Genomic DNA, 15931 nt, shown 5'->3' with positions numbered 1-15931 from the left:
GCCTGGCATATTTACATACTTGGAGCAAGTAGCTTTGAGAAGGTGTATCACTCAGAGTTTCCTGAGTGGATGTTTCTGGACTTGTTGGATTTCTAATTTATGTCTCGATGCTCTGTTAGAACAACATTGGGGTATGTTATACTTGAATAGGCAAAGCTAAATATGCTTTCATGTTTTCAATTTTATATATAAACCCTTTGCTAAATTTAGAGATTTTACTTTTTAAGTTTTCGGATTTTAGAACTATTTTGGAAACAGTATCTCCAAATGTACTAGCAGTTAGTCCAGGTTACATTCACTTAATTCGAAACTGAAGTGTTTATACTTTTTTCTTTCCTTATCATGAAGGTAAGAGAGAAGTTAGATACAATTTTTTTTTTTTTTTGCTGGGTCTCTTCAAAGTTTTCATTATGCAAGGAAGGGTAGAGATTTTTTAAGAAATTAAAAGATCCAGTATGAAACTAAAAGACTTTATTCCCTAGTCCTTATTCGGCCCCAAATTCTGATTTGAAAATAATAATAGAAAAATCTTCCTAGAAAGTAAAATATAGCCCTGTAATGTGATAAGGTCCCCATATTTTAAATTCTGTACAAAGCAAATGTGAACTGCAGCGAGAGGACAGAGTGTCATCCCTCTCTAGGTAGAGAGGTTGGTTGGAGTTTTTTCTCTACGTCCAGTCCCTGGGCATTTTTGGTCTCTGACAAATGTGTTGTCTATACAATGTGAAGGACTTTGAAAGCAGCCACAGCCTGTTTTTCTCTTTCGTGTCTGCTCTGCAGTATTTCAAGCAGTGAGATTTCAGGCAGGGTGTCTTCTTTTCGAGCATAGGTGGGATTTTTCTTTTCCTTTGATGCTGGATCAGTCAGACTTGGAGGTTTGGGTTTGGGGATGGTCTTAGCATACTCCAAAGCCTAAAAGCATAAAGATAAAATTTTATTTGAAGTGGGAAGTGAGTCCTGGATTCCTTAAATTAAATCAAATCTTTGGAAATGTTTATTGGTAATATGAGTGGACACTATGGCTACCATTAAGTATAAGATGCAGAGGGGAATGAAGAATGGATGGGAAATGAAAGTCATGCAATATAACACACAATTTGAACAAAGTAAGTTAACCACACAGCAGTATGCTAAGGAAAAGAGCTCAAAAATGAAACAAAGTTGTGCCTTTGGGTGTTTTCTTTATAAAATGGAGTTTTTTAAATAAATATTTTATTTATTTATTCATGAGAGAGACACTCAGAGACACAGGTAGAGAGAGAAAGCAGGCTCCTCGCAGGGAACCCGATGTGGGACTCGAACCCAGGACCCCAGGATCACGACCTGAACCAAAGGCATACGCTCAACCACTGAGCTATCCAGGTGCCCCTATAAGATGAAGTTTTATTCAAGTGTTTGAAAATCAATTTCTCACATGGGGGCTCTATTTAGTTTCTGGCAGTCTTATTAAAACCAAACTTCTATTAAGGAGATATTCACAGACTATTCCAATCAAAGTGGACTTGCTACAGCTTGAGACCAAAGGCATCACTGTAGTTGATATAAAATTGAGATTCCATTATTACATCAACTCTTCTTGTTCCCAGGCTCTTGGAACTCTAGCAACCATTTATTAGAGGTTGGAAATTATCCTTTTCTTTAGGAGATCTATAGAAATCTGGAGACTAGAAAAAGCAGTCTTTCTTTTTTTCAGTGATGTCAGTTCCAGAAGACACTACAATAAAAATGAGATCACTAAATATGATTTCTAAATCTGTCTTTATATCCATTTTATATTTTAAGAAGTTTCTTGATAGCTGAGATGGGACTAGATGGTATGTTCAGGTGCTGGAAGGGGTAAAAAAGTCCAAATTTCTCAGTGTGTGTAGGTGACTTCTGTAGGAATTTGTAATTACAGACTTGTCTTCAATCTCTTCATGGAAAAAATAATGGATTGGAGAAAAAAGAAAAAGTAGCACCATGGAAACTCAATCAAGTGGCCTGAGGTCTTCAAGGTCTGAGGAAGAATGGCAATAAATAGAAAATATGATGGTCTGTGAGAGAGAACATGAAGTACAAATTCCTAAAAGCACCAAAGGGTCACTTGTCCCTCATGCAAAGGGTCCCATGTTCTTATTGGGGCTGAGACAGACAGCTCTACAAGGCTTGGTGTCTCTGCCAAATGTACTTCATTCACATCCTGATTTATAGTTGGACAACCTTTGAGTGGGAGAACATTCTGTATTTTATGAAATCATTTTTTTGTGGCTACAGGAACCTATATATTATAGTACCTTGGGAATAATATAAGGGCATGAACTTGAAAGAAACAACGAAGGACTTTTCTTTGACATACGTACCCATCAATGACAAGGAGACACTGATTCCTTAAAATTTAATGGTAGAGAAGGAAATGAATAGGACTTATCAGGATTGCTAGTTTCCTATAAGAAATCACCTTACTATTCAATTGAAAAAAATTATTTTTAAAGTTTTATTTGAGAGAGAGAGACAGACAGAGCATGAGCAGGGGGGAGGGGCAGAGGGAGAAGCAGACTCCCCACTGAGCAGGGAGCCTGATGTGGGGCTTGATCCCAGGACCTTGAGATCATGACCTGAGCCAAAGGCAGATGCTTAACCGACTGAGCCACCTAGGTGCCCCTAATGTGAGTATAGTTGACACACCTGTTATGTTGGTTTTAGGTGTACAACCTAGTGATTCAACTTCTCTGTGTTATACTCAGCTCACCGCAAGTGCAGCTACCATTGTCACCATACAATGCTATTACAGTATCATTGCCTGTATTCCCTGTGCTGTACCTTTCGTCCCCATGATTTACCATTCCCTAACTGGAAGCCTGTATTTCCCTCTCCCCTTCCATACATTTTGCCCATTACCCCGCTACCTCCCCTCCAGCCACCATCAATTTGTTCTCTATATTTATAGGTTGGATTCTGCTGCTTGTTTTGTTCATTTGGTTTTCAGATTCCACATAGGAGTGAAATTGTATGGTATTTGTCTTTCTTAGTCTGACTTGTTTCACTTAGCGTAATACCCTCTAGGTCCATCCATGTTGTTACAAATGGCACCATCTTATCCTTTTTTTTTAAGGCTGTGTAAAATGCCTGTGTGTGTGTATGTGTACGTACACACACTACATCTTATCCATTCATCTGTAGATGGACACTTGGGTTGCTTCTGTATCTTGACTGTTGTGAATACTGCAATAAACACATGTGCATATATCTTTTCAAAACATTGTTTTTGTATTCTCTGGGTAAATAATCAGTAGTGGGATTATTGGATTGTATGGTGGTTCTATTTTTAATTTATTGAGGAACCTCCATACTGTTTTCCACGGTGGCTGCACCAATTTAAATTCCTACCAGTGGTGCATGAGGGTTCCTGCCTCCTTCTCCACATCCCCACCAATGCTCGTTATTTCTTGTCTTGATTCTAGCCCTCTGATCAAGTGTAAGGTGATCTCCTTGTGGTTTTGATTTGCATTTCCCTGATGATGAGTGACGTTGACTATCTTTTCCTGTCTGCTAGCCTTACTATGTCCATTTTTATGTGTGACAAACTTGAAACACTATGAAGAAAACATGTGGAGGGCTAAAGACCATGATGAACTTCAGGCTGAGCTTACAGCATCATATGTGTACGTGTTATTTGCATATCAATATCTGTGAATGATGGTAGCTTTATAAAGGAACGTTTCCTGCAAGGAACGGCAGTAGCTAGGGCATCCCCTGGGTTAAAAAAAATTGGGGAATTTGTTCAGCGGTAACAGAGGTTTCCTTCTCTTTCTAATTGAAAAGCTAACCTCCTTGGGTGGGGATTTCTTACCTTCTGCCGAGGGACGGTAGATTTACTTTCAGTTTTTGCTGTTTGTGGTTTTGACAGAATGGATAGGGTCTTCATGTTATACTCCTTAATTTGTTTCGCATATTCCTTTTTTTGGGTTAATTTCTGCATCTGTTCAGAGAAACAGCGCACAGGTCCTGTGAGATCTCTGTTCTCTCTTTAAAAGCAAGACTCATTGGAGCGAGCTGGGCCTATTGTATCAGCAGCAGCAGAGGGGAAATGGGATTTACGGTGTGTAAGGCAACAGCAGCGAGATGGTTAAGTTAATGTTTCTCCAAGAAACAGTCTCTCTCTGAGGGGGGGGCATCACTGCCATAGCACCACCCAGTGTTCCCTTAACAGGGTCTAAATCACATTCAGCTCCTTCTTTGTTGCATTTACCCAATTTATTTTCATTTTGGCTTCCAACTTTGAACTATACTCTCTTTTTATGCCTTGAGTGCAACTGTAGTTAAAACACATTAAGTGAAGATCTTCTTTCACTAGAGGAAAAGAAATAAAGTGGATGCACTTTTCATGGGTTGGGAAACTCTTATCCTAAGTGTCTTCTCTGTAGTCACTCTTGAAAATTACCAAGATCACTCTATTGGGAAAGGCCAACGACCGTATAACACACACATCTCTTTTCATGTGCACATGGCCCTCTTCTCTGCACAGGCCTTCAAAACTAACTAAAAGATGGATACATAAAACAACATTGGCTAGGTAATTTTATCTTATGGGAAAAGGAGTATCTGGGTCTCTATTACCAATGCTATTTCAGAAGGGTCTCTATTCAGAGGGAGACATTTGGATTACGACTTGGTTCTGGTGTGTGTGTGTGTGTGTGTTGGAGGGTGGGGTGGGGGATATGTTTACAGTTCTGCTAAAACACAGGTGGGCAAATCCAAGCCTAAAAAATGCTGTATGTACATCACACTCACTTTCTCTCTGATGGACTCGAGGTCAGGTCCAAGGCCTCCAAGCTTCATGTCTCTTTTCTGATAACCTTTCAGCTTAGAGCTCTACAAATACAAAGAGACAGTTTCTTTTAAGGAATTGCGTGTCCCCCCCCCCCCACCATGCTGTTATAGCCGCATAAGGGAAGAATGGAAGCCTGTGTGGACCGTTGGGAGAGTGGGTGCTTTTCCTGACAATTCTGCTCTAATGGTAGTTATTGATAATAACTTCTTGGGTAATTTGCAGCTGGTCAGCTAACATGTTTTGACTTTTCCAACTTCTGCAACAACAACAACAAATTGGAATTCTGAAAATTATAAATAAAAATTTCCAAGTGAATAAAGAGCTGTTTCGTTATTAACATTTTAAATGACACATATGTTACCACTTCACTGTTGCTGTTATTATTGTCTGGTCTTGTATATAGTTCACTAAACAAAATGACTTCCCCGGAAGAGGGAATTGAAATCAGGTAAACATTGCTTCAAAATGAGAGTGCCCTGTCTAATGATGTTATAACACTCAAAAGATCATAATTTTTAAGGGTTGAGAGTCTAGGCAAGATCTACTGAGAAACTCCTTTCATTCAATGTGATTTTGGATATTTTGAAGTTTACATAAGACAACATATTAGTGTGGAATATTGAAAGGGACAGTAACATAATGAGGCAATTTCGTTTTTAGATTATGACACTTGAGCACGATAACAGGCAGGAGAAACACTAATGCTTTCCTGACTGTAGGAGAGATTAAGATACCCCATCCCCCAAACTGCTGCTTTCAATGTTAAAACTGACTTGCTGCTTGGGGAAGACACTCTTATGGGGATACCAAATCCTTTGAGTTTGTGAATTCATTTGGTTTTCCCCTTTGGGAAGGGTAGGAAGCACAACCCCAAAGAGCTAGGGTGGATGACAGTGATTCTATTTGGACAAATCTAAGTGGGTGCTTAGAACACAGAAAAAGAACAGCCATCCTAACTGCACATGGTACTACCTGTCTATGTGCTAATGAGAAAGCTCAGTATTTTTCTAAGTTTTGAAAGCTCCTCTAAATTATGTCAAGTCCTAAGATATGCAGTTTATCTAATGAGCTTTTAAGACAATTTGGCAGATAGTCCGGAGATTTAAAAAGATTCTCATCCTATTGGATATAGTTACTACATATAACACCCAGATCTTAAAAGTGAACTTAATGAACATGGTATCAGGGTTACAAGGATGTGTTCTGGTTCCACTGGCCTACTGGCTGACTGCTCGTAGCTCATCCCAGTAGTTTCTCCTTTGCCATTCCCCACCATAGAGGGTTGGAGCCGGGTACTCCTTTCCCAGATCCTCAGCACTGAGCTCTGGCCCGTGAGGCATAAATGAAAGTTGGATAGGGTGGAGTGTGTATTGTCACTTTTATTCAGGCTGGGGCGGCCCTTCCCTTTCCTTTTCCTGGCCTTGAATGGGGATATGATAGCTGGAGCTACCGCAGCAATCTTGTGTCAAGAAAGGAATGAGAGAACCGTACAAATATTGGTTCTGATGTTTCGAGCTGTGGATCACCGGTACTAGTTCCTGTCTACTTGTGGAGTAGCTGTATGTGAGAAGAATGAGCTCAGGCTGGGCACCTGGGTGGCTCAGTTGGTTAAGCATCTACCTTTGGCTCAGGTCATGATACCCAGGTTCTGGGATTGAGCCCCTTGTCAGACTCCCTGCTCAGTGTGGAGCCTACTTCTCCCTCTCCCTCTGCTCCTCGCCCCTGTTCACTCTCTCTCCTGCCCTCTCTCTTTCTCTCTCAAGTAAAACATTTTCCTAAAAAATATTTTATTTATTCACGAGAGACACAGAGAGGCAGAGACACAGGCAGAGAGAGGAGCAGGATCCATGCAGGGAGCCCGATGTGGGACTCGATCCTGGGACCCCAGGATCACATCCTGAGCCGAAGGCAGACGCTCAACTGCTGAGCCACCCAGGCGTCCCTCAAATAAGTAAAATCTTAAAAAAAAATTACTAGAGGGAGCGAGCATGAGCAGGGGTAGGGGAAAGGGCAGAGGCAGAGGGAGAAGCAGACTCCCCATTGAGCAAGGAGCTTGATCGAGCAAGGACTTGATCCCAGGACCTGATATCATGACCTGAGTCAATGGCAGAGCTTAATCACCTGAGCCACCCAGGCACCCCTCAAGTAAATAAAATCTTCAAAAATATGGGTTCATTTTTTTTAAAGTTGCTGTGAATAGTATTCTGTGACTTGTAGCTGAAAGCAGTATTTCTAACGTTTCGATGCTTCAGAGAGCCAGAATCCTGTTTCGGCAGCATTTCTATGCTGTGAGGATTGAGTTCTGTAAATAGAATTTCCCTGATCAGAATGTTCAAAACTTTAAAGTCTTTCAGTATATCTACTGCTAAAAGATGAGAGAAGATCCTTTTTCTTAAAATTTAAATTCAATTTGCCAACATCAACCCAGTGCTCATCCCATCAAGTGCCCTCCTCAGTGCCCGTCACCCAATTACTCCATCAAGATCTTTTAAAAAAAAAAAAGTTGGACTAAAATCATTAAAAAATATTAAAGTGTAGAGGAAAAAAATACTGTTTATTAAAGACTTGTCAAAATCCTAAGTCTCCTTTAAGAAAACAATCACCTGGCAAAACCACTCCAGCGGCTTCTATGCCCTTGGTATCTATCTGTTCATACTTTCATAAAATTGTTGAGTGCTGCAAATTAGTTTTTTCCCCCCCACTAAGTATTTTAGCGTTATGCTGTATTTCCCTGTCAATATTTTTCAAAAATGTGACTTTTATTTGTAACATTTTAAATGTTGAACATTTAAGATGTCCCAGGGACGAGTGTTGTTTGTGAGCTACTCTGATGATTGCTTTGAGATCCCTTCATCGAAGCAGAATTGTTGAGACAAAAATCACAAACACACTTAAGGTCATAAGTGAACACTTGCATTGGCAATGCCTAAGAATGCCCTTTCTGTCCAAACCTTGATTACTCCAGGTATGATCACATTAAAAAAAAAAATCTCCACTAATTGTTAATAGGTGAGCAAACTCGGATTTTCTTCTACTTGGCGACTGCAAATCTGTTCCTTGTCTTGGGCGTGCCGTCTGTACTGCTGTTTTTGCAATCGCTGAGTTGCTCTCTATTTGCCAGAACAAACCAAGAATGAGAAAGGAGAGGACCTCGCTCAGATCCAGGTCATAAATCCAATTTGTCCTAAACTGATGAGAAATGATCAGTGTCCAGAAATCACATACTTAGCGTGAAGCAGCTTAACTTTAATCATTGCACAGACACAAAAGATACCGTGTGAAGCACAAATAATTGCTCCCTGCCCCCTGTTGTCCCAGTTTCTACCATCACCTCGAATAACCAGAATAAAGGTCTTGGCTATCTTAGGAAGACAGCAAAGGGACTCGCATCACATAGTGATACACAGTAAACACTGGGGCCTAAGAAGGGGACGAGTTGAGTATCCAAATGCTACTAACTCCTTTCCAGGGTGAGCTGCCTTCTAGCAAACAGACCTTTTCTCAAGGCAGAGAGAGCATGGCTCCTAACGGAGTTTGTTCTGGGTGACTGGCAATGAAAAATCCTGGATTTACTTGAGTTTGCCACAAGTAATCTTGATTGGCTCTCAGTGCTGTAATTTCGTTTGATCTCTTTCCACCAGAAGTCTTTTTAACAGCTTTACTGAAACAGAATTCACATACCGCAAAATTCACCCATTTGAAGTTGTACGATTCACTGGGTTTTAGTATGTTCATCAAGTTGTGCAAACATCTGCACAATCTGATTTTAGAACATTTTCATCACCCTGAAAAGAAACCCCTGTACCCATTAGCAGCCACTCCTCCGCCCCCCTCTACCTCCAGCCCTAGGCAACCACTAATCTACTTTCTGCCTCTTCAAAAGGCTTTTATAGAAAAATAATCCTCAGAATTTACTTTGATTTAGCTTTCCTTGGCTGTTACAAGACTAAAAGGTCACAGTAGCATGCCTCCTCTCCCCTGAAAATTAAATCAACAATGATAGTCCTGTTAGGTCCCCAAGAACAGAGGGAAAATATAGTCCTGTTCTCAGCAAACCCCTGATGGAGCGCGCTGCTGGTCCTTGCAGGAGACCTGCACAAACTGCCCTTCACCATCCCTGGGCCCGGGCTGATGATTTGGAAGACCAGACCCACCCCCCTGAACTGGTGTTCAAGGTTGATGGTCCCTTCAGCAGAGGATGGCACCAGACTTTCCTGATGGCACGTTTCTGCCGGTAATTAATCCCACCTCTCAAGCTAGAGGAGTGGCTTTTACTGTGAACTTGGGGCAAAGTGTGCCTGAATTGAAAATGGCCTTGATTGGCCCTGCTAGGACCTGTTTTCTTTCTTTCCTTCCTTCCTTTCCTCCTCTCTTTCTCTTTGTCTCTCTCCCTTTCTTTCTGTCTCTCTTTTTCTTAAATATTTATTTATTTGACACAAAGAGAAAGCCCAAGCAGGAGGAGCAGCAGGCTCCCCACTGAGAAGGGAGCTTGGACCCCAGGCTGCATCCCAGGATCCTGGGATCATGACCTGTGCCAAACGCAGACGTTCAACCAACTGAGCCACCCAGGCGCCCGGAGGACTTGTTTCAACTCTGAAATGCTGTACCCTGCTGTGGGGGACACGGGAGGGCCTTCCTCCAGAACATTCCTCAGATGTATGAGTGTGAGAGTGACTCAGAAGCAGGGCAAAAAACAATGCCTCAGATACTGGGGAACAGCGAGTGAAGGAAATTTGCTCTGTGGTTGCTAAATTTAATCCAAATAAACCTCTTCTTAGGAGCCGTCAAGCAGCAATACCCAGACTGTCTGTGACAACAGACACATGAGTTAATTACTGTGGCTCAGCTGTCCAACAACTCCTGAAGCAGTTGTTCTGGGGGGGGGGTGCAATACTTTTATGCGGTTGGTCACCCCTTAATGCTGCATCAGTCCCTTGCTGCCTGACGTCTGGATTTAACAGCGTGGACAATGCTCCGTGTTCATAAATCAGTCCCATCAGAGCTGCCAGGAGAAGGGGAACGGAGCTTGGGCCTGTTAGCTTTACAAATCCTCAAATTTTTAATGCGATTCAAGTCGATTCCCTTGGAAACCACAAGATTTGCTGTGACTAGCAAATGGGCATGACCTGGATAATGATTCCCCCTGTCTGGGGCCCTGGCTACCTGCTGTTCTATACAAATAGCTCGGCTCTAAATCATTTTAGCTTCTGGAATAGCTCAAGGGACAAAGAGCACTTCTGTGAGTTTGTCAGATGTAGGGTGAAGGTGTTGGACCGAGCAAATGGATGCTGGTGGGTTGTAACATTCCTGGAAGTAAGCAAGGAGGGAGAGATTTTCTGAGTTGGAAAGGGGCTTTGGGTAGCAGTGACTGGAAGTTCTTTTTGTTTTTTTTCCCCTTCCCCTTCCCTACCCTCTCATGCTCTTAGACTTCCGGCGATGCCCTGTCACTGGGGTTCGTTTCTCCACCTCTTCTCTGTGAGACATGAATTACATTACTAAGAGAGGAAGGAAAAGGAAGCTAACATTTGATGATCTCCTCTTCTCTAGGGACTAAGCTTTTTTTTCTTCTTCTTTTTTGCCTGAAATACTCTTTTGTTTTTTTCTTATTAACTCTTGATCATCTAAAACTCAGCTCAGAATTATCCCCTGAAGCTCTGCTTGGCCGACCCCCAGGTTGGGATGTCAACCCAAGCTCCTCTGTGCAACCCACACATACCTCTTTTTTTTTTTTTCCTTTTCTGCAATGTTATACCGAAGCCATTTTCATGTGTGTCTATGTGAGGAAGGGTCATGGCTCATCCTCCTTACATCCTGGCACCTACCGCATTTCCTACTAGGAAGTCAACACCTATGTTGAATTGAACTAAGGTTGATTCCCTAAAACGACCTTATAGTGGATGTCCCTCTGGGCTGGGACACTGGTTCTTCCACTTGCTGGGACTGCTGTGTGCTCTGGCTTTCCATCAGTTCCCTTCCTAAGAACTGTCCTCAGCCAGATGGAACCGCTGTGCCCAAAGTTCCAAGCCTTGGGTTGAGGGGTAAGAGGGAGAAGCAGTAGCCAATGGCTGGTCCATGTGATGGAGCAAAAGCCTGGGCCCTTTACCTTCAAAGACCCTCCCAAAGTCCAAGCCTCATGGGCTTCTTAGAGGCTCCTGTTGCACCTGCATCACTGCACACTGTCCCTCAGCCAGCCCTGCCCCCTAACTCCTCAGCCTCCTGCCCCAGGGGCCTCCATTTCAGAGTCTATTCCTGGGGAACCCAGATCACCACAGGGCCATTGCTTCTGACCAGCTCTTTCCCAGTTGCCCTGTAAAACAGAATGCATTTTCCATTTTTCCCCCCTTATCATTTGACAGAAGCAAATGACCTTTCCTGAGGGTTTTTTTTTTCTTGTAACAGTAGAGAAATGCACAGGACCTTAAAAAAAAAAGACTCCTTTCATGTGCCTTCATTTCTGCCTGGAAAGATTCCACCGTGCATCCTTGCTCAGCCCTACTTTGTCTCCTCGGATAGGAGAATGTGCTGAGAGACTCAGCCTTGACTAGGGGTTGAGACAGGATGTGAGGAGCATTTCTGAGGGTGTGGTGTTTAACCTGGGCCCAAAGGAGGACTCTGCTTCTCTGCTAAAGTAGACTCTTCCCTGAGATGAAGCACGAATGAGGGACCTTTCAGGCAGCAGCAGGGGATCAAGTCAGAAGTGACTGAGGACTTGGGGCTGCCCAGTGTGGCAGCGGCTCAGTAATGACCATCCCTCCATCCCTATTGTAGATCTGATGTGGGGAAATGAAACCCAAGGGCCATCTATATTATCGAATGAAAAGGTTATTTGGTAAAATGCTTGCATTACCTTGATGTGGCTGCTTCTCCTGTGCTTTCTTCCTTTTTCCAGTTGAAGCAGATAGCCTTCGGAATTGCTGCGGCTAATTTTCACTGGGTGTCTTTGGCTTCTCTCTGAACTGAGTTGGGATTCACTTTCTACCCTTGACAATATAGGTGGAAGTGTGATGCTGGATGAGGCCCCTTCACTGGGCTGCACCTCGGTCAGCTGTATTAAGGCTTGCTGGTGCTGCTCCATTATCTGATTGAGCTGTGAATCTGGAGAAGCTCTAACAGGTTGGCTGTCCAAGGAAGAATGGAATTTCCTGAATGGGAAACACCCCCCACCCACACACAAATCTGTTAATGGAAACTGGATACATAAGACTTTTACCATAAAAGTCTTTATGAATTTGATGTATTCACTCTCCAGATCAAATTAAATCTTAAAATAATGACCTGTAGTTTAATCTTTTTAAAAAAACTTATTTGAGAAAGAGTGAGAGATCATGAGCAGGAGAAGCAGAGGAGAGAGAATCCGAAGCAGACTGTGCTGAGTGTGGAGCTCAACACGGGGCTCGATCTCATGACCCTGAGATCCCCACCCTGAGCAGAAACCAAGAGAGAGACACTTACCTGACTGCACCACCAGGCACATCTAGTTTAATCTTTTCATAAATATATTAATTTCTTAAAAGCCTCCTGGTTTTTCTTTAGGATAGTCTAGCTCTTATTTAGAACTTCCATTTAGTACATTCAGAAAAAAACAAAATCAAAAACAAAAAAACAACCTTTAAAAAGTCAAAGATCTTCCTACCATAAAATTCCTGGAAATGCTGGATTAAATTTAAACATCCTTTTGAATACACAGGTGAATTTTTTGGGGTAAGATTTTATTTACTTGAGAGAGAGAGAGAGAGTGTGAGAGAGCACAAGTGAGCACGAGCAGGAGGAAAGAGGTAGAGGGAGGGGGAGAAGCAGACTTCCCGCTGAGCAGGCAGCCTAACTTGAGGACCTTGGGATCATGTCCTGAGCCAAAGGCAGATGCTTAACCCACTGAGCCACCCAGGCACCCACATAGGTGAATTTACAAGACAGGCAGGGAATCTTTGAGACCAAAACCAAAAAAGGAACTAAAGAAAAAGCAGATTTTGAATAAGCTGAAGCTATGGCTTTCTTTGTGGGAGTTTTGGGTCTATAGACTTGAGTTCTAACACTTTGGTGCAGGGTATGTGAAATCTTGGCCCCATGTGGGGCAGGGAATCCACTGAGATGCCTGTATAAGGGCCTTGGAGAAGCTACATCCTCAGAAGCTGGATTAGTGAAAACCTCAGTCACCATCCTTGAGAATCAACAAAGCAAATCTATCTGTCTTGGTCTAGGTTCTCAGTTGGAAAAAAAATTCCTTGCGAATCTCCACCCGACAGAGTTTGAGGTTCATAGTTACCCATGTAATCCTGGATTCCAACACCAAAAAAAAGTAACATAAGAAGGATCCCGGAGGAGGGCTACCTCTGCATATCTGGCAGAAGCAAATATACAAGTTCTCTGGAGGGATACGTTCCTTCTCAAGCCTGCTAGGTGTTTACAGACAAGATGGCTAAACATACATTCACCATCCAAAATCTTAGAATGTATGAGGAAATCATCTATCAAGTCAGAGTCTGCAGACACACATGCACACACACAGGATCCGTGATAGATTCCTAAGAACTTCTGATAATAGAATATTAGCATTCTCTTTTTTGTTTTTCAATAGCTTTATCAAGGTATCATTTGCATATCATCAAATTTCACCCACTGGTAATTGTATATATAGTTCAGTGATTTTTTTTAGCATGTACATTTATCTTTTTAAAATTTTATTAAAGCAAGCATGTTTAAAATGATTAAAGACATGAAAGAAGAAATCAAAACCCTGAGAAACCCATTTTGAAAAAAAAAGAACAGGGAAGCCTGGGTGGCACAGTGGTTGAGCACCTGCCTTTGGCTCAGGTCGTGATCCTGGAGTCCCAGGATTGAGTCCCACATCAGGCTCTCCCCACAGGGAGTCTGCTTCTCCCTCTGCCTCTCTCCCTTTGTCTCTCATGAATAAATAAATCTTTAAAAAAAATAAAAAGAAAAAAGAAAATAGAACAGGAAGGTTTTAATCAGAGCCAAATAAAAATTCTAGCCATGAAAAATACTCTGGCTTGGGTCAGGATCCTGTGGTCCCAGGATCAAACCCTGCGTTGGGCTCCCTGCTCAGCTGGGAGCCTGCTTCCCCCTCTCCCTCTGCCTGCAGCTCTCCCTGCTTGCGTTCTCTCTCTCTCTCATTCATAAATAAATAAATAAATAAATAAATAAATAAATAAAATCTTAAAAAAAAGCACAGGTATCTAAAAGATAGAATATAAGGAACAGAATTCAAGAGACATAGAGTCTAGAATAACAGAATTTGATATACCTCTATTTGGTATTCCCAGAGGGAAAATAGGGCAAATGATACTTCATAAGGTGTGTAATATTGCCTATGACTATTTCATAATATGGATGATAATTTTGTGGAATTTATGAAAGAAATGAATCCTCAGATTTAGAAATCACAAGCAGGATTAAACATTTCGTACCTAGACCTAACACAGTGAGACTTCAGAACACCAAGAACAAAGAGGACGACTGTAACAGAAAAGACAAAACTGAATAATATATTGACAAAAAACTTTCCACACAGAAACACAGAAAAATGTTTTCAAAGAGTTTAAGTTTTTACCAGTTTAACTATATCTCCAGATAGAATGTAAAGGAATTTCAGGTAAAGTTTCCAGTGACCTACTCTTGTTGAAATACTTTCCAAAGGATGTCTGCTTCAAGAAGAAAGAGTAAAATGGAAGAAAAACTGTGAGGCAAAGGCATGAAAAAACAATTAAATGTGAAATATTGACTGTATAAAATCAATAATTTTTAGAGTTCTAGGTGCTGGACAAGATGCTGGCCAGAAATTCTATGACCCGCAGGGTGATTGGATTAAAACAATCCAGCAATTCTGAATATGTTCTGGAAGAGAACAGAAATATTAACACTAGTCTAGTTAAGTTTTTTTAAAAAATTAATTGGATGGCACTAAAGGACATCATGCAAAGTGAAATAAATCTGACACACAAATACCATATGATTCCACTCATACATGAAATATAAAAAATAAAGAAAAAAAATAAAGAAAAAAGCCAAATCAGTCCCATAAATACAGAGAACAAACTGGTGGTTTCCAGATAGGAGGAGGTAGGGGATTGGGTTAAATGGGTGAAGGAGAGGGAGGTTTAGACTTTAAGGTACGGAGTGAATAAGTCATGGAAATAAAAGTCACAGCATAAAGAATATAGTCTTTATATAGAGCAATGTAATGGGACGGATGGTAGCTACCAGTGAACGTACATGATATATAAACTTGTCAGGTCACTAAGTTGTACACCTAAAACTAATGTAATGCTGTATGTCAACTATATGCAAAATAGAGAATATGTATTTCCAAATCAGGAGAGGGACAAAGTAACAAAACTCTATTAGTTCAATAGGGGATCTATATATCCATATATAGAGAGATATAGGAGTATAGAAACAGTAGGTGATCGAAGGGACAAATTAAGATGCTAGAAGTAAATCCAAATATGATTATTACAATAAATGTAAGTAGTTTAAAGCTGAAAATCCATTTGTGATAAAAGCTCCTTGCAAAAGGAATAGAAGTTTCCTGTCTCCCCTCACTGTCTACCAAAAGTTAAATATTTTTAATCCTATAAATACTAGAAGCACTCCCTCTAAAGTCAGGAAAGAAAGGCCAGGATGCTTGCTAGCTATCACTATCTCTTCTAGGAAGCTAAATCTGAATTTTATTGAATGTACATTCCACATCTCCAACACAGACAGCCCCGAAATGTCTTCTCATCACTTCAGACATGCAAAATTGTCTCCCTACTTTGAAAGTAAGCTCCTGGAAGGTACCTGGGCATCATACTACTTCTGTATCTTCTACAGCATTTTAGCCCTGGATTTAGTGCATATCAGGTTTGTGATAAACACATTTTACTGAAAGACATCAGGAAATGTCCTCTGAAGTGATTTTTTAAATAACTTTTTTTTTTTATTGTAGAAGGAATAGATCTAGATTGCAGGGAACTTGAACAATTCAGAAAGTATGAAGATGACATTAAAAATAATCCAACCTTTCTTGCCAGAAATAACTACTATTGATATTTTGGTGCATTTTTTTCCTTTGTGCATATTTTTACATACTAAAGCTCCCACTCCTTAGGTGTCAATTTGTAC

At 41.2% G+C, this 15931-nt stretch overlaps 1 protein-coding gene across 4 annotated transcripts in view; it reads right to left on the bottom strand.

Moving 5' to 3' along the window:
• Nucleotides 1-454: 454 nt before the first annotated feature.
• Nucleotides 455-15931, bottom strand: part of JHY (junctional cadherin complex regulator) — a 58762-nt gene continuing 43285 nt past the window's right edge. For 3 of the 4 annotated variants that reach the window (XM_072822418.1, XM_072822419.1, XM_072822420.1), the window contains exons 6-9: nt 11658-11952; nt 4771-4851; nt 3830-3958; nt 455-912 (exon numbers count right to left, since the gene is read on the bottom strand). In XM_072822418.1, the coding sequence (XP_072678519.1) occupies nt 715-912; nt 3830-3958; nt 4771-4851; nt 11658-11952 (703 nt within the window). In that variant the 3' untranslated portion in view covers nt 455-714. Of the gene's footprint in view, nt 913-1314; nt 1997-3829; nt 3959-4770; nt 4852-11657; nt 11953-15931 lie in introns of those variants that run through there. The other variant, XM_072822421.1, reaches the window with a different exon arrangement.

Source organism: Canis lupus, chromosome 3 (assembly GCF_048164855.1).
Source record: "Canis lupus baileyi chromosome 3, mCanLup2.hap1, whole genome shotgun sequence".
Classification (NCBI taxonomy): Eukaryota; Metazoa; Chordata; class Mammalia; order Carnivora; family Canidae; genus Canis; species Canis lupus.
The sequence above is the reverse complement of the archived record's forward strand: the minus strand, read 5'-3'. Positions and strand labels throughout refer to the sequence as shown.